The sequence below is a fragment of the Pectinophora gossypiella genome, chromosome 18, assembly GCF_024362695.1.
Source record: "Pectinophora gossypiella chromosome 18, ilPecGoss1.1, whole genome shotgun sequence".
Taxonomy (NCBI): Eukaryota; Metazoa; Arthropoda; class Insecta; order Lepidoptera; family Gelechiidae; genus Pectinophora; species Pectinophora gossypiella.
The window spans coordinates 2,093,633-2,115,802 of record NC_065421.1 but is presented as its reverse complement, the minus strand read 5'-3'; the positions used below and the strand labels follow the sequence as shown (position 1 = coordinate 2,115,802).

The 22,170-nt window shown below is 39.4% G+C and overlaps 1 protein-coding gene across 3 annotated transcripts in view; it reads right to left on the bottom strand.

The window, feature by feature from the left end:
• The window catches only part of LOC126375294 (cyclin-dependent kinase-like 1), a 69,483-nt gene that overhangs the window by 7,527 nt on the left and 39,786 nt on the right, over positions 1–22,170 (bottom strand). For all 3 annotated transcript variants that reach the window (XM_050022232.1, XM_050022230.1, XM_050022231.1), the window contains exons 2-4: positions 18,775–18,964; positions 16,068–16,187; positions 5,457–5,622 (exon numbers count right to left, since the gene is read on the bottom strand). In XM_050022232.1, the coding sequence (XP_049878189.1) occupies positions 5,457–5,622; positions 16,068–16,187; positions 18,775–18,942 (454 nt within the window). In that variant the 5' untranslated portion in view covers positions 18,943–18,964. The remainder of the gene's footprint in view (positions 1–5,456; positions 5,623–16,067; positions 16,188–18,774; positions 18,965–22,170) is intronic.

Sequence of the window (22,170 nt, the reverse complement as noted above, 5' to 3'; positions counted from 1 at the left end):
CAATAAAGTAAGTTCCTTTGATAAAAAAGTAAAAAAAAAAGTAAGTTCCAAAGTCTAAATTCAAATTCTTATGTCACGATAAATCTTATTATAATTGGGTAATTTCCTGAGTCAAAGATAAATTATGAAATTCTGATTACAAAATAAAGACAGATCTAAAGGTGACAAAAACATTTTCATTTTTCTATTTAATTTATTTATGAATTATAGTAAAGAAAAATGTAATAATTATTGCGACATTTTGTCACGTTTGTCGATGACGTCACTGGTTGCTTTTTCATACAAATTCCGTAGCAATTTCGTGTTTTGACGTTTAGTAAAAAAAGTAACTGATTTGACTAGTTAGTTTCAGTTTTCAGAAGTCCACACGCGCTGAATCGCGGGTAGACAGCTAGTACAAAATGAATATAATAACCACACTATAATGTTGACGGCCTCTGTGGTCCAGTGGTTTGAACGTTTCAAATCCCGGTGGGGACATATCACAAAAACCACTTTGTGATCCCCAGTTTGGTTAGGACTGTCCAAATGTAAGATGATCCGTGCTTCGGAAGGCACGTTAAGCTGTTGGTCCCGGTTACTACTTAATGATAAAGTAAATAGTCGTTACATAAGCCATGTCAGCCATACCAGGGCCTTTGGCGGCTCAATAGTAACCCTGACACCAGGGTTGATGTGGTTGGTGATCCGCCTTACAACCCACACGATTGAAGAAGACTATGATGTTCCCAATTGGGGTAGTCAGAGGTACAGCTTCACATGACGAACTAACCGAACAAATCAAAGTGTTAAAACTCTTTGCTGTGATCTACAATAAGAACACCAATTTTTTTATATTGACTTATGTATCTCACCAACCCGCATTGCAGCAGCGTGGTGGAGTATGCTCCGTACCTCCTCCGGTTGATTGAGGGGAGGCCTGTGCCCAGCAGTGGGACGTATATAGGCTGTTTATGTATGTTTATGTTTAAATGTATGTACTTTTGTTTTTGCAAATACTGTCACTATGAAATATACGTATTTGCCACTACGACCTATACATATTTTCTCTGCTATAACAAGTCAAAGAAAGGATACAAAACTCGCGTTCTAAGTATTTTTGATTGGCTCCCATTCCAAATATCTACTGCTATCAATAATCGGAACTCCCTATTTCCCCTACCTGTCTAAAGTTGAAGCGTCTGTATACGATGCAATACCAATTTTACCATAAGTATGGCGCACTTGTAAATCTTGTAATTTACATAAACATTGGGGCCGAATGAGGGTATCGACCCCAACTGAAGTAAGTACTTAGTCATGTTATATAAACGCGCCGCAATGTTTTGGTAACATTCATGTTAGTGGGCCCTAACCAGTATTGGGCTGGTTTTCCCTTCGGGTTGGAAGGCCAGACATACCGACCCCGCCGGCGTGGTCGACGATTTCCCTCATTCAGTGCTTATCGCTATCGACTCACTAGGGTCGATTAATCCTTTCAAATATTCTTCCTCTCAGACGTCGCCCTGAGCCGAGGTTCGCGCCCAACCGGGCACCCTCAGGCCTGTTGTCTTAAACGTTGTACCGGGTGCGAGCCTTCAGCGCTCCCCATTTGTCCGGCCAAGTAATTAATGCCATCTGTGACAAATCTACAATAAGTCACGTCAAAAAAAACTGTGTGTGTGCGCTCTCTCCATACTCTATAATAATAATAAAAATAATAATAATAATAAAAATATTTATTTCCTTCACAACATATCATGATACAAAGTGTACATAAACATCTTAGACAATAGGGTTAAACATAACGGGTGATCATGTGTAAAGGCTGGAACCTAGACTAGGATACCCTGTATTATAGGATTCCAGGCCTCCACCTCCAGATCAGCAGTCTTAATGGGTAGCCATAATTACAACTTAGAAAGAAACAAACGACTACAAAAATAAAAGAAATAAGGATAAAAATTAAAAAACTAATCAATCAATCAATAGGGAATTAAGTAGAACAACTATTTGTGTCAAAATATGTGATGGTGTGATTTGGTGTGCATGGTGTGTAAATGAAAGTATTGTGTGTGTGTGTGTGTGTAAAAATGGGTGACCATAAAATGGGAGTTAAAAGTCCATTTTAAGATTCCGAGATTTAGGCAAATCAAAATCGAAACAAAATATAAGAAATAAAAATAGAAATGATGCACCTAAGAAATTACGCTGAGGAGGTCTTCAGTCTCATCATATGTTAGTGTAAGTAACCAGTTTGTTACAGATTTCTTACACTTATAAATATTTAGGTTGTAAATATTACACCGTCTGTTAATTTTATTATAAATATATGCACCGAGAAAGAAGAAGAACCTACGAGCAAATGAGGTCTTGCAAGGTTTGGAGGGGCAAACAATATCCGACCGTCTCTTCGAAGCCACAAGATTCGGATCATAGGTCAGACTCACATGCATTTTCATTATAATTGAGAGAATAAAGAGCTTACGGATCGACAGAACCTGCCAGTCTTGGTAAAGTGCAATTGTCGGGAAGAGGTACGGACGGAAGGCCGCAACCTTCAATACTGCTCTCTGGGCAACCTCAAGCTTCATCAAATTAGACTTTGATGCACCGCCCCAGGACGTAATGCAGTATGTAAGAATTGATTTACAAATAGCAAAGTACACTGTTTTAATCAAGTCAAAATTAGCAATATGTCGAAGACACCTGAACACGTAAATAAGTTTTCTAACGCGAGATGCCACCAGGTTAATATGAGTCTTAAAGTTAAGGTGTTGGTCAATATTAATACCAAGATATTTAATGACCGGGACGCGTTGTAGACTAAGACAGGAGCACGAAGAGATCTGGTCTGGTGCCTGGTTGCAACAGTGGGCAATCAACTCGTAGAAATCTGGCGGGATCTGGGGACTACGGATAGCAAAGGTCATGTATTTGGTTTTGTCAGTATTAACTGTAAGATAGTTATTTAGAAGCCATGAAACCACAACATTAAGGCCAGACTGTGCGATACTGAAGACCTCCTGCCATGAACTTGCTTTAAACACTAAAGCTGTGTCATCGGCAAAAGATATAATTTTGCCTCCAGGCAGTGGGGTAGAACACAAGTGGTTAATAAACACCAGAAACAGCGATGGACCCAGAATGCTCCCTTGAGGCACTCCGCAATTTATAGGCAAGTCCGAGCTAACATAATCATCAATTTTTACCCGCTGTGTCCGTCCAGTAAGATAACTCTCAAATAACTTTAATTGATTGCCTCTAATGCCCAAGCATTCAAGCTTTTTTAAGAGAATGGGAATCGAGATTGTGTCGAATGCTTTGGCTAAGTCCAGAAATACTGATACGCATTTCTCGCCAACGTCCAACCCCTCCACCAAAAACTGAATCAAATCACGGACAGCATCAGATGTTGATAGCCCAGCTCGAAACCCAAATTGCTGATCAGATAGAAAGTTATTAGCTTCTAAGAATTTGGTGAGTCTATTGTTCATTAGCCGTTCCAGTATCTTAGAGAGTGTGGGGAGAATAGAAATGGGTCTATAGTTTTCAACACAATCACGATCCCCAGCCTTATAAATAGGTAAGACAACAGCAATTTTAAAGACATTTGGAAAGATGCCAGCTTGTAAGCTTAGTTTACATAAGTGCGTTATAGGCTCAATCAAGATACCTTTGTAAGTTTTCAAAAAAGCAGACGAAATACCGTCCCAACCAGAGGTATTGCTAGTTTTTAAGGCTGTAATAAGTCTATTAATTTCCTCCTCATCCGTATCCAGTAGACCAAAAGATTGACAATTGGAGCTATTGGCCCAGTCTGACGGTACAATGCGATTTGGTTGATTTGCTTTAATTTTATCAGCAAGTAATTTACCACAGCTAACAAAGTAATTATTAACAACATTAACGGAGTGGTGGGAGTCATTGGAGCAAGACAACTCTAGCAGTAGCCTACCTAAATGTAAAGGTTTTTATGCCCGAGGTCGATCTACTCTGATAACCCCGTGACTGACTGTATCTCCCTGTGAAATCTACTACGCCTAGACCCATCGTAGGTAGCTATAACATTACCACGTAGTCACGTCAAAGGCCTATTAATTTAAAAAGAGTTTTGCATAATGTAAGAACTAAATTTTTCCAATTATTACGAGCTTATTTGCCTGAAAAATTAGTTCTAGAAACGCTAGCTAGTACGTGTGTTCTTTGTTTAAAAGTATTATTAATTTTGTTTTTGACAAAAGCCATGGTGATTGACCGGAATTATTAAAAACAACTTCTTGTGAGCCACAAATGTTTTTTGTCACTATAGAACAGAATTGATTACATATGTATAGTCAGTGAGATGCAAAAGGATTCATTTTTATAAGTACTGGAGACCGTTACATTGAAGATATTGAAGAGGAAGATGTTTTTGACATAGTGGTAATGGTAGGCTCTGGGTGGTCTGGCCTTGATCTCGTCTCTTTTCCTATCCAGCTCTGAGGTTCTGGCAGATTCGAAGTCACGCACGCTTTCCTAGACCAGATTCATCCACGAGTCACGATCATAAACCTCCTGTGTTTCGGCTACGTATACAGCATTGAGTAACCTTTTTTTTGACGTGACTTATTGTAGATTTGCCGCAGATGGCATTAACTACTTGGCCGGACAAATGGGGAGCGCTGAAGGCTCTCACACGGATTGGGTAACCTGACCTTGGGGTAACCTAAGCCAAAAAGTATCACAAAGAGTCAATAGTTACTAGCTCGTCGTCTGACGTCTACGCCGAACGGGATCATAGTGTGAACGGAGTACTCGGAGGAACAACTGCCACCTGAGGAGGGAAGGAGGGATTAGGGAGGATGAGATGAGGAATCGTAGGAGGACAAGGAAAGTTAGAGTTCCATTGTGCTTGTTTTCCCATGGTGTCATTCAGCCATTCGGTTTTTAATCCGTACAAATTAAAAAGTCAGCTCCTAAACATAAGGCATATATTACACTACCCAAATGACCCCGATACGTCGGGATCGGGCAGTGTAATAGCACATCGGGTGGGTGAGGCCTCGATTTCGCTACGCATTTTATTTTTACTATTTACTTTCGATAGTACCTCTTGCATCGAACATAGGCCCCGGCCCCCGATAGATGAGTTAATTTTTTTTATTTGCTTAAGTAGGATACATTTACTTAAATTAATATGTGTTAATAGTATATCTTAGAACTATGTCAGTACACACGAAAGTTATCAATAAAAATGTATCCTATGACACTTGACACTCCCGTGATAAAATCAAGACGTAATTAAAGATCTCTCATACAGCAAAATCCATCAAGCCGTTTAGGCTACAGGAAGCCACAAAGAAACAGAGATATTTCTATTTTCTAGAGCGCTGGACGACACCACATGAGTTGAATTGAATGGTGAATGACGACTTTATGGTCGATTTACAAATAGGAAGTTGAACAATCGTTCTTTCTTTCTATAAAATACGCACTGATCATCCTTGCGAAGCCGAAGTCGCAGAGCTTGACGATGCCGTCGCTGGTCAGCAGGATGTTCTCCGGCTTCACGTCACGGTGGATGCAGTTGTGGCGGTGGCAGTACGCCACACCCTGAAGGGTCTGCCAGATGATCTGCTTGGACAGGAGGTCTGGACAGCCCTGGGGAAAATGGTCAAGTTTTATACCCATATTCTAAGATGCATAAACATAACATAAACAGCTTATATACGTCCCAGGGCTGGGCACAGGCCCCTCAATCAATCACGCTGCTCCACTGCGAGTTGGTGTCTTTACGGCTTATAGTTGGGCCCAATGGCTTCGTGCCCTCCGAAGCACGTAGTCATCATACTTTTTCGGACAATCAGGTGATATTCTAAGATGTTGAACTCGAAACATATTCCAGTCGACTCGGCCTCAGCAATTGGGTCGTGTACTAGTTTCAGGATAAATTTTGAAATTCTGATTACTAAATAAAGACATATCTAAAACTAACGAAAAATATTTTCTTTTTTCTATTTAAGTTATTTATTAATTTTAATCAAGAAAAACGTAAATTCTTTAGTAATTTCGTGTTTTGACATTTAGTAAAAAGTAACTGATTTGACTAGTTGGAACTAGCCTATTGATGGACCTCGTCTTGAGCATACTGAGACCAATGACCAACCTCAATCAACCCTGGTGTCAGGGATATTATTGACCCGCCATAGGCCCCCGACAATGGCTCATGTAACGACCATGTTTACATTATTAGTAAATAGGTAGTAACCTGGACCGATGACTTAACGTGCCTTCCGAAAAACGGATCACAATGAGGACCATTAAAGTGCTAATATAAGTACCCTTAACCTTCACCTAATGTAGCTAGGTGAGTTACTATTTGAGTTACGTAATACTTTGTTTATTCAAACATTTAGTCGGCGTTTAGGAAAGCAACCTATCTCCTTCTTTTCGTGTCCACTTGTCAAAATCGAACTAAGTTGTTAATTAATAAAGGACATGAACTTTGATTGAAAGTTATCATGTGCCCTTTCGAAGGACATAAGTGCGTAATGCCAACAAATGTCAAATAGCAATATTGCTTTTTAGGTGAATTGTTTCGATGTGGCCTTTTTAACCTACTAGTTTCAAACAGCTAAATTATACCCTGAACATGAAAATAAAGTACCAAGGTACCTCCAAGAAGGTCAAAAGTCAATTTTCATGTAAATACCTAAGTGGGTATTGTAAGGTCAATTCTAATCGAGTAAAATCTCACGAGTAAAATGTTTACGTGAGATTGCAACACTGGCCGGAATTGGAAATACGGTTTAAAAGTAAAATGTTGGTAGACGGGGAATTGTTTTTGGGGTTTGTGATAGATGTCTATAAAATTGAAATTGGATAAGAAGCTTAAGAGTATTATGTTTAAAGAAGAGGAATGAATAAATATTATGTTGATAAATATAGAAGGTGAGTTTTATTATATTTCAGAAGTGGGATGGGTAAGCTCACTAGCTATTAAAACCGCTTGATATACATTTTACTGGTGGAATTCTAACGAGTGCATGAACTGTTACAACGATTACTTATTGTTTTGTTTATAAATAAGGGAAAAGGCGCTACAAGAGCACATTTTTAAAGATATAGGATATATAGTTTTAAGACGTGATACATACCTTTGTATTTCGAGTTCCAGATCATGCCACACGATGTTGAGGTGTTTGGGCCACGACGTTTGGTTACGCCAGAAAAAAGTGATCAGCGACGCAGCCATGACCTGGACCGGCGAAGCCGTAGTATTACCAGGCGGGAAGGCAAAGAAATTCGCAGTCGAAGCCGCTCGCGAGGTTCTATTCGTGAGCAAACTCGTAGTTTACTGTTTCGTGATCGCGAAAGGGAGCTCGAACGTGTACGGGATAGGCTTCGAGTTTTAGAAGGGCATTTTCGAACAGAACGCAGCGCACTGAGAACCAGTAGCTATCGCACTGTTGACGAGGTCCGGCAGAGTCGCAGTTCAAGTCGTCGCGAAAATAGAGGAATAATACGTAGTAGGAGCCGACTACGTAGTACTGATCGTGAACGTGCTCCTGAATTAGTTCTTTTGGACCAAGAATGGAAGCTTCATCGCGAGAAGGAAAGGGTGCGGATTCGTGAAGACGAGCTACGGAGGGAGTGCAGCCGATTGAGGACGAGCGACTTGTGTTCTCCGCGGCAGCAGTTCACAGGAAGGATATTTTAATAATAGGGAACTTGCGAGAATGGATGGGTTCGCAAGTAATAATTCTAGTTGTAAGAATGGATTGGTTTATAACTAGAATCTGTTGTACAATGGTCTATGAGAATGGATGGGTTCATAGCCATTAAAAAGGAGGATTTATTTTATTTTAAGGATATTTTTATAATAGGGAACTTGCGAGAATGGATGGGTTCGCAAGTAACAATTCTAGTTGTAAGAATGGATTGGTTTATAACTAGAATATGTTGTACAATGGTCTATGAGAATGGATGGGTTCATAGCCATTAAAAAGGAGGATTTATTTTATTTTGGAGGATTGTTATATTTAATAAGTATTTAATTTTGAGTATGTTTTCTTTTTCAATTTTATTGTAACTATTTAGTTGAATTTATCCACCGACCGAGTGTAAGGTCATTTAAATTTAGATATAGTGCATGAGGACATGCACTGTGTCAGGATGGACGAGTGTAAGGTCAATTCTAATCGAGTAAAATCTCACGAGTAAAATGTTTACGTGAGATTGCAACACTGGCCGGAATTGGAAATACGGTTTAAAAGTAAAATGTTGGTAGACGGGGAATTGTTTTTGGGGTTTGTGATAGATGTCTATAAAATTGAAATTGGATAAGAAGCTTAAGAGTATTATGTTTAAAGAAGAGGAATGAATAAATATTATGTTGATAAATATAGAAGGTGAGTTTTATTATACAGACGTATACCAATACAAAACAGACCTGAAAATAGTTAATTTCGTACGGATTATTTTAGTATTCTTTGGGGAAAGTTCAGAAATATTAATTTGGACGTAACCTCTGGGGTCAGGGTTACGCTTGACATGCACAACTGACAGTAGGTAGGCTCATGACATGCGACATGAAACGACTTTGGTAAACAGTGATAAAAAAACTGTAATTATATCGACCCGTATGAATTTTATATGGTGACTTTTTTGACGAGACTTTTTGTTGAATGAGTGACTTTGCAGGCTCATCATTGGCCACAACAAAGGCCTCCGTGGTCCAGTAGTTGAGCGTTGGGCTCACAATCCGGAGGTCCCGGGTTCGAATCCCGGTGGAAACATATCACAAAAATCACTTTGTGATCCCTAGTTTCGTTAGGACATTACAGGCTGATCACGTGATTGTCCAAAAAGTATCCGTGCGTGTGTGATCCGTGCTTCGGAAGGCACGTTAAGCCGTTGGTCCCGGTTACTGTTTACTGATGTAAGTAAGTAGTCGTTACATGAGCCACCCCGCCAGCGTGGTCGACGATTTCCCTCATTCAGCGCTTATCACTATCGACCCGCTAGGGTCAAATATTTTTCCTCTCAGACGACGCCCTGAGCCGAGGTTCGCGCCCAACTGGGCACCCTCAGGCCTGTTGTCTTAAACGTTGTGCCGGGTGAGAGCCTTCAGCGCTCCCAATTTGTCCGGCCAAGTTGTTAATGCCATCTGCGGCAAATCCACAATAAGTCACGTCAAAAAAAATCAATCAAAAAGGGGGAAAAAAACATGAGCCATGTCAGGGGCCTGTGGCGGCTCAATAATAACCGTGACACTCCGCTTATGAGTGTAAGTGCAAAAGACTGCCAAGTTGGACACGATCTTTGGCTCCGGGCATCGTCTAAGAGGATTAATTTGAAAACACTCAGTGCTCCCCATTCGTCGCTCCAAATAATTAACATAACATAACATATAACATAACAAATACTTTATTGCACAAACAGGAAAAAACAAAATACAAAACAAAAGAGAAATAGAATGAGTACAATAGGCGGCCTTATTGCTAAGTAGCAATCTCTTCCAGGCAACCTAATGCCAATTAATGCCATTTGCGGCAAATCTACAACAAAAAAAATAATAGGTAAGCAGTTCCTTATTTCAAAAACAACAATAAAATTGTGTCAAAGGAGGCACTATGTTTTACCTGTTCCAGCTTTTATATGCAAATTTTTTTTATGCTAAAACTTAAACAAACTCGCTACTCGACCCCTATTGTATGATAATTATTAAAATCGTGTGATCGAATAAAACGTGTTGGATTAAAAAAAAAAAAACAATAAATATAACTTCACTTCACTTATACCTCCGAAGAGGATAAACTACATAACACGCCCGTAATCCGTAATGAGGTGGACAGAGTCACAAGTAATCAAAGACAACTTGCTGCAGCCACTGGTGATACGGAGCCCTAAGATGGATATGATGGACCTTATGGTGATAGAGGATTAGCCTATCATCATCATCAGCCCATTAACGTCCCCACTGCTGGGGACGTTAATTTAAACAGGCAAGTTTCGGTGGCCGTAAATTAATCGAAAAAATTTGTATTTTAAGGGGCCACTTTAGTTATCACCAGAAATCGCTAACGAATAAGAAATTATTCCCAAATGTGCCCCCAAATCGGGAGTATAGTAAACCAAGCTCGTTCTAAGCTCTTATAGGTGCGGGGCGAAGAGTGTCCCTTCTGTATTATTATTTATTCTATGTTTAAACCACCCACAGACGGTATGACTGCAAGAAGTCAAAGGTTTCGACGTTTCGTCTGTTTAGCTCGCCAGAGGGTCTAACCAATATGCAATCGCTTTAACTCTGGTGATAAAATTACATAACATCCTTTTGTATGTACTCTATGTACATATATAAACTCACGCCTATTTCCCACCGTGGTAAGCAGAGACTATAGAATTCCATTTGCTACACTTCTCTTGCTTCCTCCACATTCATCAATCGCTTCATACACGCACGCTGGTTCTGAGTAGATCGTACTCAATCTTTTCTAAGGACATTTCCAATTTGGTCAACGTAAGTCCTTCTAGGTCATCCTCTGCCAGCCCTATCATTAACTTTCGCTATACTTAAATACCGCTTTCGCAATTCTATTATCCTTCATCCGCTCTACGTGTCCAAAGCAACCTAACATTCCCTTCTCAATCTTAGTCACTACTAGCGATCCGCCCGACTTCACTCGGGTGCAATGCTGAGGAAAAATTGAAATTATTTACGACATCACATTAAAAACCTCAAAAATAACAGTATTTCTTCACTGTTTAATGGATGTTATTATACATATAAAACTTCCTCTTGAATCACTCATTCTATTAAAAAAAACCACATCAAAATCAGTTGCGTAGTTTTAAAGATTTAAGCGTACATAGGGATATAGGGACAGAAAAAACGACTTTTTTTATACTATGTACCTACTGATATCATCTTTCACACCACATCTCTGTCTTATGATACTGTTTCTCACTCTATCACTCAACTTAACACCGCAGATGCTACGCAAAGACTAAAAAAAACTTCACTGTAAAAGCAACGGTGTTCGTACTTACCAATAAAATTATGAGGTCTAATAAAATAACTACCACATCTCTGTCTTATCACACTGTTTGTCACTCTATAACCAAAAAAAAAAATGTTTTCAGTGTAAAAGCAAAGGTGTTCGTATTTACCCATAAAATTATGAAGTACTTATAATAAAATAACTGTTAGATTTAACAATCTAAATACGCCACTTGTTCTGTTCAACCATTATTGGACTATTGCGTGATTAACATGAATGTTATACACGAACATAAAACCCACGCTTGTAAGTAATATCTTTTGGAGCAGATTAGTTTTAGTTTTAATGTCGAAAGGAAAATGTCAAACAATTAGTACTTATATTTTAAATTTTATTATTATTATTATTATTAAAATATTATTATTCATCATGCAATGACCTTTTTTTGACGTGACTTATTGTAGATTCGCCGCAGATGACATTAACTACTTGGCCGGACAAAGGGGATCGCTGAGGGTTCTCACCCGGTACAAATTAAAGACCTGAGGGTGCCCAGTTGGGCGCGAACCTCGGCTCAGGGCGTCGTCTGAGAAGAAGAATATTTGAAAGAATTAATCGACCCTAGTCGATAGCGAAAAGCGCTGAATGAGGGAAATCGTAGACCACGCCGGCGGAGTCGGTATCGTAGGATGCATGACTGACTAGAGTACCCCAATGTTGAGTTATTTTTTCCCCTAATGTTATTACGTTTTGCATAGGGTTTTACAGCAACGACTGCCAATTCCAAGGGAAAACCAACCCAATACATGTAGGAAAGTGAGAATACTATGGAAAGATAATGAATGGGAATTTGATTGTTTATGGTATGAAAGGAGGATGGTTAATGAATGGGACGTAAGGCTGTTTTTTTTTTTAAATTAAGAGAGGCGAGTCGATGGTGCAATGATTTGGGTAAAATATAAGGAGTGTGTAAAATAAAAGGAATAAAGACATTTAAAATATATCCCGTGTTATCTCTATATCCCACATACATGTTAGGTCACATAAATTCGAAACGCATTTCTCGGGAATTTGGATTTCCTCACGATGTTTTCCTTCACAGCTGAGCACGTGCAAATCATTCATGATCCAAACATTAATTCGAAAAGTGGGATTCGGACCTGCGACCTCTTAGTAAGAATCAAGCGTTGTTGAATGTTATCTATGTTCTTCTTCTTCTTCTATCGTGAGGGTTGTGAGGTGGAGTACCAACCTCATCACCCCTGGTGTCAGGGTTACTATTGAGCCGCCAAAGGCCCCTGACATGGCTCAAGGTAACGACTCGTACTTACATTAGTAAGTAGTAACCGGGACCAACGGCTTAACGTGCCTTCCGAAGCACGGATCATCTTACTTTCGGACAATCTGGTGATCAGCCAGTAATGTCCTAACCAAACTAGGGACCACAAAGTAATTTTTGTGATATGTCCCCACCGGGAATCGAACCCGGGACCTCCGGATTATGAGCCAAACGCTCAACCACTGGACCACGGAGGTCGTTATCGTATCTATAAATATATAAAGAGGAAAGATTTGTATTTCTGTAAGTATTTTTGTTTGCATTGAATAAACTCCAAACTACTGGATCAATTTTAAAAAATCTTGCACAATTAGAATGCTACACTATCCCCGAGTAACAATGGCTTATTAGTAAAAAAAAATCCTATAATAATAATATAATTTCGGCTTTGAAATAGACTACTCGGGGCGCCATCCCACTCGCGTCAGACAGAGTACTGCGGGACAGAAGGCAAGAGGAGAAACCACTGCTTTTTTTTCCTACAAAAGTAGCATGGAGAAAGCTACACCGACACGAGCGTGGCTCTTAAATTAGAGATGTGACGAGTAAAATTTACTGTTAAAAAATAAATGTCTACCCGTGCGAAGCATGAACAAGGCCTAAGGTCGAGTCACACGTGAGTATTGCAGTATCGCACGATTGGCCAAACACGTGAATGTTACAGGTAATACAGGCAACCTGTTTAGCAAACCTGATTGTGGAAATCAGCACACTTTCGAATTGGATTGCTACGCGCTATACTAGATGCACGGCCAAGTTAGGGCTATAGCGCGCCAAGTTACAATTATATTAATGAGCTCTTCTATTTGACGTGACTTATTGAGTGTTGCCCTAGTAATAGAAATAGAAATGTTTTATTGCGACCATGTGTTCGTACAAATTGTGGTGTTATAAAAATACAGAAGTAAGTATTACAGCATCAACATGGACCCGGTAAGGGCACTGCAACTGGTAGAGAGGACAACATACTTAATTATTAGTCAGCGATACAATTTGTATTTATTATACTTACTATATTTTAACAATATTATTGCACTTATATTTTAAGTATTGTTTTATATGTTTATTATGATTTAATTTATAAAATATTATTAAAATGTATTCATTTTAGTTTATCATTTATATATTCATTGACTGTGTAATAGCTTTTAGTGATAAGTAGTAGCGTAGTTGTTTTATAAAAGAATTAACGTTGGTTTCATTTTTAATAGTATCAGGAAGGTGGTTAATATATTTTGATTGACATAACTAGTGGGCTATTGGTGTGCAGAGCTAGACGGGAGGTGGGTAGCATCAGTCTGTCTTTATATCTTAAGGAGTGACCAGTGGACATATCGCCTCGTCGTTTAGTAGACTAGTAGTTGCGGCTTCCGAATCCATCACGCTTAGTGACGTCACGTCACACTTTTTTATATTTTTTTTTTTATTAAGTATCTTGTTTTTTTGTGTGGCGTCCTTTTATATTTATAAACAATTTCTATTCTTTCTTTCTTCTTTCACTGAAAAGTATCGGCGCCCGAAGGACGTAATTCCGGCCAAATACTTAATGCCATTTCCGGCCAAGTACTTAATACCATTTGCAGCAAAAAAGGACGTAATATGACGACCCTGGTCCCTGACGACTGTAGATTCCATTTTCAATCATCAATTTTTACATAACAAACGTCTCATCCGCCTAAAACTATTGCAGCTTCTCACAACCTGTAAGTAAAGCCGGGGAAAAGAAGCTGCAAAAAAACCTCGGCACAGGGCCCTAGATGTTCTTTAAAAAAACATAAAATATTATTAAACAATTTAGTAATTTGACTATATATCAGTTCCTAGACAGACCAATGAGTTCGCGACAACAAATACTTTAGGACTCCGATACCGACCCCGCCGGCGTGGTCGACGTTTCCCTCATTAAACGCTTATCAGTTTAATGCTATCGGTCCACTACACTATAATCCTCTCAGACGACGCCCTGAGCCTACACCCTCAGGCCTGATGTCATAAAATTTCTATCGGGTGAGAACCCTGAGCGCTAAGTATTTTTTTGAAAATAGCCGATCATACTAAGATTTTTAGCTTTCCCGTGATAAGAAGGGATCTCCTTGCAAGGGATATGCCCTACGGGAAAAAAAACAAATATCGACTATGCACAAGACCACCTTTTAGTTTTAGTTATTACTATCGCGGAGCTCCGTGCGTCGTAAAGTTTGCGGACGAGTGGAGTGCAAAGGAGTATGAACTATTTGCTCATACTTGTATGGCGCGCGTTTCGCGCTCACTTGGCCCTACCAAACTATTCCTTGGCTTAACCTCCCAGGTGTAAAAAACAAACAAAAGAAAGTACTTTGTGTTGTACATTGACCCTCACGCGACAGTACCGATCAGTACACAAGTAAGTGTAATTAATGTATGGCCACGGTCACAAATTATTGATCGCCTGTTTGAATTCATACTGGTCAGTAGCTTTGTAATGTAGCTTAAGACATACATACTTACATAAACTCACGCCTATTTCAGGAGTAAGCAGAGACTATATAATTCCATTTGCTTTGATCCTGAGATCCTGACACACTTCTCTTGCTTCCTTATGTTTGCTTGCTTTTGTTGCTTCAGAAAGTTATAAACATATACCTAAAAAGCCTATCGCCTGTGCTCAGACCAGAGGGATAGAGAGATATAGTGTATACTGCACCACGGTGCCCCAGTGCGAGTTGTTAAAGTGTGTATGGGCATAGAATAAAGAATAACACTGCGTAGAGCGGTAACCGGTAACCGCCCCGCACCTATTCGTACCAGGCGCCGAGCTAGATTTACCTCACCCCCTCTGGGTCTTACTTTAGTTTAAATGGCCGTTAATTATTACGTCTGCAGGAATCGGGTTTATAAAAAAACAAATATGTATTTATTTATTATTGTGCATTTGTTTATCGGTAAGTTGTAGGTACTTAGTTTGCACCCGCATTCTTCTCATTTCTCTTTCCTACATATTTCCTCGCCTTACGGTCGTCTGGAAGAAATCGCTTTAAGAGATAAAGCCGACATTTGCCGTGTACCTAGTTTTAGTTTTGAAAGTCTTTTACATAGACATAAATAGCCTATATACGTCCCACTGCAGGGCACAGGCCTCCCCTCAATCAACCGGAGAGGGTATGGAGCATACTCCACCACGCTGCTCCACTGCGGGTTGGTGGAGGTGTTTTTACGGCTAATAGCCGGGACCAACGGCTTAACGTTAAGTCTTTTAAGTCCTCTTTTAGTTTTGGTGTAATAAAGTACCCATATTTGAATTGAATACGATTTTTATATGGCTGTGATAAAAGGCTGGTTGGTTATATAATGGTCAGCTTTGATATATACATCTAGGAAGAGGAGTTCGTAAACGTTACGTGAGTCACGGGACGTCCATGTTCCCAACCTGTTTGTAAACCAGATTACTGTTGGTGAAATGAGCCAACTTTCTATTTCAAATGGCACTGCATAAGCTAGATATTACAGGCAAAGTATTTGCGGTACCTAACCTAACGTTCTGTAGGTAACATTTGTCCGGCCAAGTATTTAACGCCGTCTAAGGCAAAACCAATAAGTTCATAATAGGATTAATGAGCGCTGATAGAGGGAAATCGTCGACCACGCCGGCGGGGTCGGTATCGGGGTCCTGAACTGTTTGTTGTCGCGAGCTGATTGGCTGCCTCTATGGCTAGAGCATTATATAATACCAAATAAATATAAATATACCAATTTTTATAAGTAATATAGGTATCTTAAGTACTTACAGCGGGGTACTTCTCAAGCTCGTGGAGCACGGTGTGGTCACAGTACTCGAACACGAGGTGTAGCTTGCGCTTGCGCCGGAACACCTCGATCAGGTTCACCAGGTTCGGATGTTTCAGGTTCTGCATCAGAATAAGGCATTTAGAAGTCTATATCTTATAGATATGATGAACTAAGTACCCACACCTCACCGAGCTTTCTGTTAGACCAACGTGATGGGATAGCCGTATCGCCGTCTATAATAGTCGAGGCAACTCTGTTGGGAAAACTGCGCTTAAGATTAATTAATGACTCTTTGGTGTAAAGGGTTGGTATGGTTGAGGAGCTCGGTGGCGCAGCGGTAAAACGCGCTCGGTCTGCGATTGTTGAAGTTAAGCAACTTTCGCAAAGGCCGGTCATAAGATGGGTGACCACAAAAAAAAAAGTTTTCATCTCTAGCTCCTCCGTGCTTCAGAAGGCACGTTAAGCCGTTGGTCCCGGCTGCATTAGCAGTCGTTAATAACCATCAATCCGCACTGGGCCCGCGTGATGGTTTAAGGCCCGATCTCCCTATCCGTCCATAGGGAAGGCCCGTGCCCCAGCAGTGGGGACGTTAATGGGCTGATGACGATGGTGTAAGGGTGGTACCAGGGTTCGACACGGCGCTCTGCGATTGAGATGCAGGCCACTTTTCCACAGGACCACAGTGACTTACAAAAAAACAACAACATACTTACAAATATACTTTATTGCACTAAAATAAAAGGAAATATTTACAAAAGACTCTTAACTAAGTACGTGGCAAATGGTGGCCGCTACCGCTTAAAGCGATTTCTTCCAGACAACCGTAAGGCGAGGAATAACGTAAAATTGAAACAGATTGCGAGTGCAAACTATAAGTACAACTTAACAATAAATACATAACATGATTTAATTCTACTTAACAAAAAATAAATAAGATAATTATAAAATATTTGAATTCATTGTTATTTTCATTTATAAGTGACCAATTGTATTTAGTTTACAATAAATTTATTAGAGACGTAAGTAAATAAAAAGAAAATGTTTTTATGTTCGAAATCATCCCCAAAGGGGATGAAAAAGAACGTTTCACACGCAATAATGGAAAAAACGCGGACAAAGTCGAGGGCAGAAAGCTATAACAGTAGGTAATTGAATAATTATACTTACCTGACATGAGTCACACACGAAAATCATCAAATATTTAAAACTAAGTTCTTTGAGTCATATCAAGTGAACTTGTGTCATGACGCCAGTGAATCTAATTGTCTGCAACTTTCACTTTTTTTTTCACGTGACTTAAACATGTAGTTTTATTGTTAACTACTTAGCCGGACTTTGTGATTTTATTAAGTAAGTACTTAGTTATTTCTTACTAACGGTCCCGGTGGGGACATATCACAAAAATCACTTTGTGATCCCTAGTTTGGTTAGGACATTGCAGGGTCATCACCTGATTGTCCAGAAGTAAGTTGATCCGTGCTTCGGAAGGCACGTTCTGTTGGTCCCGGTTACTACTTACTGATGTAAGTACGTAGGTGTTACATGAGTTACGTCAGGGGCCTTTAACTAATAACTCCGGACACCAGGGTTGATGAGGTTGATAGGTAATCCACCTTACAACCCACACGATAGAAGAAGATTAACATAATTGGTCTATTAACTAGGACAATTGATGAGGTAACTTTTAATTATGATTAACTAAACCTAACCTCCACGGTCTAGTCATTGAGCGATGAGCTCACGATCTGGAGGTTCGATTCCTGATGGGGACATTGTCGATATTACTTTGTGAGAATATTGCTGGATCGCCTGTCTGAAAAAGGAATATATTTCTGTGCTTCGGAACGCACGTTAAGCTGTTGGTCCCGGGCTACTATCCTCTCTACTAGTGTCTGTCTGTCTACTCCAACAACTCGTGTTACACAGACACTACACATTGACGTCATCGTACACGCGCATTTGTGTGTGTGACGTCTGACGCCCATATTGAAGACTAAAGTAAGACTGGCAGGGGGTGAGGTAAACCTAGCTCAGCCGCTGGTGGGGAGCGGAGAGTTGCCGTTCTATACGTAGTATTATTCTTTATTCTATGGTATAGGTAAGGATTCAAAAGCGTTCAGGCAATTATTCTAGAAAAGGAGTAGTTTATTGAAATACTAACCCCATTACGTCGTAGGCATTGGTTCGTGAACAAACAAACTGTATTTATTGCCTCGCGTTGCTTTAATCCATTATACTTATTTTTTAGTTCCATTGTATTGTTTCTAGGTTGAAAACGCGACTTGAACAATACAAAATACAATGAGTTTAAATGAGGACGACCTCTAGTCTAGTTGTAATGGACTGTCAAACAAAGGTCTCTGGAATCTGGTTTATCATCACTTTTGAGTCCTGAAACACGGCCCATAGAACCTCTCGCATGGTAAGAAAGCTATTTGTCGCTTAGGAGACATAAAGGATTGAAATAATCATCAATATCCAGACACAAAAGTATTTGGGTTAAAAGACTCAAATAATGTAAACATAGTTCTCGACAAGATTCCCTTTGGTTACAGATCCTGCGCCATAGATTCTACCGAGTGAGAACCTTCAGTTATCCCCATTTGTCCAGCCAAATAGCTAATGCTATTTGCGGCAAATCTACAATAAGTCACGCCAAAGTCCAAAGCCTATGAAAGACTACAGTCGGATCTATAGATTCCTTACCTTGAGCATGCGTATCTCCCGGAGCGCGATCTTGCGTATGAGCGGGTCATCCTCGTTCTCAACAAACTTCTTGATGGCGACGATCTCTCCGGTGTCGCGGTTGCGACACTTGTACACCAGCCCGTACGAGCCCTCGCCAAGTTTCGCCAACTTCTCGTACCGCTCCATCGCCCGGCTGCTCGCGCGGGACCTGCGTATACCAAAAAACATTAACTTTCTGTTGCATCATCATGAACCTGTTGCAGTCCACTGCTGGACATAGGCTTCTGCCAAAACGCGTCATGATACCCTATCCACAGCCTTAAGTATCCAGTCCCTTCTAGCCAAGTCGTCCCGTCATCTTGCCAGGGGCTTCAGAACACGGTTGCACCAGCGGTCATCGGTTCTGCGGAAGTGGCTAGCCCACTGCCACTTCAGTTTGCTAAGTGTTTGAGCTTACTAATTGGTATCGCGGGCAGATTTCCGCAACTCGACGTCCGAGCGCCTATTTTTGAGAACCGCGAAATGGCGGGATACGAGGTGAGGAGGAGACTACTACGTAGTATTATTCCTTATTCTATGGTACTACTCAAGTCTCCAAGGAAGTCTAGCAAAACAAATAATTATGAAGTGACTAATTGTAGATTTGCCGCAAATAGCATTTAACTACTTGGCCGGAACAACAAATCCCTAATGTAGCCGATGACCTTAAGCACCCCGTCAGGCAAAGGTGCTGTGGTCCTGTTGTCGTTTACTAACACTGTAAGTCGAGTACTTACAAGTACGAAGACGTAATAAGACTCAAAGTTCAGAAAAGGGACATAGTGGGATTAGAATACGGATCAAAATTCATATTAAAATAAGTTAGTGTAAGTAACTGCCGATTCGTACTGAATGAATCACGTCAGAAACCTATGACGGCTCAACGGTAATTTTTATCTCTGACAGGGTTGGTCAAGCCATGTTCATCAATATTACAGCCCAAATGAGATAACGATCATATGTAATGTTCTCCATGTTAGGTACTATACCACGCGGCAACCCCGACGGCTGGTGAAGCTATTAAATGCATTGGCATGATGCTGCCAATTGATATTTTCGACTCGGTAACAACTTTCTTTGCCAACTCTTCCTTTGGCAACGGTTTCTTTGGCAATGACTCCTTCGATGTTGTTTTCTTTGGCAATGTTTCTTGTGATGTTGTTTTCTTTGGCAGTGCTTCCTTTGATGTCGTCTTCTTTGGCGACCCTTCCTTTGGTAATGCTTCATGTAGTGTATTGATATTGCTATCCTTGTCTCGGGCGCATACGTCATCTGAATACAGAGCAAGACAAACAGTCAGTCAATGCAGGACGGTCTGCCTGTACAGAGTGATGGTGTGTTGGCGAGCCAAATCATGGCAGTATACAAAAGGTGTACTCTACATATGTGGCGACGAGGATAAAGACCGTAAGTAAACCTTGAAAAAGGAGGGAAAGGTATGTGGATTTACTATATTTGTCCAGAAACAGTGAAAACTTTACGATTCCGAATTATAGAGATGAGGGTTATTGCTCTTTAATTTATTCCATTATTGATGGGCATGAGATTAGAGTATATACAGCCTATTCTGTTGCGGAAGATATAGTGGAAAAAATAACCCGGTTAGGCGGTTAATGGATTACGTAATTTTAAAATAATGACATGTATATAAATAAATTATTATAAGTACCTACTTGTGTTTTAATTTGTAATTGACCTGTGTCACATGACAGTTGATGAAATAAAACTCGTGATTTTAATTTAATTTTGTATTTTTTTTTACATTCGGGCGGGAAATATATATAATAAAAAATAATAACTTTGGTTTTCCTTTTTCATGTTTTCTTTTCCCTCCAAAATACTTCAAATTGAATGTAAATGTGTTCTTAGCGAATGAATTTTAATTATATTTCTGACTGATTACTACTGGTGTTTTCTGTGAAGAATCCTGTTCCGACGAGTGTTCCAGGTAAGATAATAATTAATATGTGTCAAATATATTATACAAAATGTAATCCCACATGAAAACTGAGAAACGGGTTTTGTGGAGTTCTCATTGTGAAACTTTGAATAAAGATAATTTGAAGTACCTAATTAAGTACCCTATTTTGCAGTAATTTAGGATATTTAATTTAAGTTTAATGTTATAATAGTAATTCACTACAAAGTATAAATTAAATAAACAAGATCAACTATTGGAAACATTTTCCAGACATACTTACTAATTATTTTAGTATGGGCATCTATCATTGAATTGATCAGTATAAATTTATCTCCTAAATTGAATTAGATCTGAAGACATCTTATTCGGATTTCGGACTTGAAAATGGTTGATACATGTAGACAAGTACTTGTTTTATTGAATTGACTTAGTAAAGACTAACGGAAGGAACCTCATGTATGGGTACATAATCATTAAATTGATTGTCAACAAAGACAAGGTTGTTTCATTAAATTGACTATTAGCAAAGACTAATACAAACGGAAGTAGCATCATGTATGGATGCATATCATTAAATTGATTGTCAAGAGAGACTTACTAAGGTGTTTCATTAAATTGACTATTAGCAAAGACTAATACAAACGGAAGTAGCCTCATGAATGGGTGCATATCATTAAATTGATTGTCAACAAAGACTTACTAAGGTGTTTCATTAATTGACTATTAGCAAAGACTAATACAAACGGAAGTAACCTCATGTATGAGTAAATATCATTAAATTGATTCTAAATATCATTAAATTGATTGTCAGCAAAGGCTGTGGTGTTTCATTAAATTGACTTTTAGCATAGCATATACATGAACGGAACTATGACCTTATATTTTATGGGTGTATATGAGTACTCTATTGGAGTAGAAAAGTGTACATTAAATTGTTTATGACAAAGTTTGGTTTTAGATAATTAATCTTTTGGTGACCATCATCATAACATTTGTATTTATATTCAAATGTGTAATTAGATGGCATTTGATTTCAGATTGTCCACAATCAAAATGGCTTTGGCTTTGACTTTGGACAAATTTGATTGCGATGGTGAACCAAGTTCCGTAGTATCCAGATGGGAGCGGTGGAAGAGAGCGTTGTACATCTACCTGGAAGCCGCTAATATCACAGATACTGAAAAAAAAAGAGCAAACTTGTTGCATTTTGGCGGGCTAGATTTACAAGAAATATTCTACAACATACCAGATGCCAATGTGACAACTAGAGGGGGTACGGATGTATTTGCAGTTGCCATATCTAGACTGGATGATTATTTTGCTCCAAAACAAAATAAAGTATATGAAAGGCATTTGTTCCGGCTGCTCAAGCAAGAGCCCAATGAGAAATTTGAAAAGTTTTTAGTAAGATTGAGACAGCAAGCTAACAAATGTCAGTTTCAAGACAGAAATGA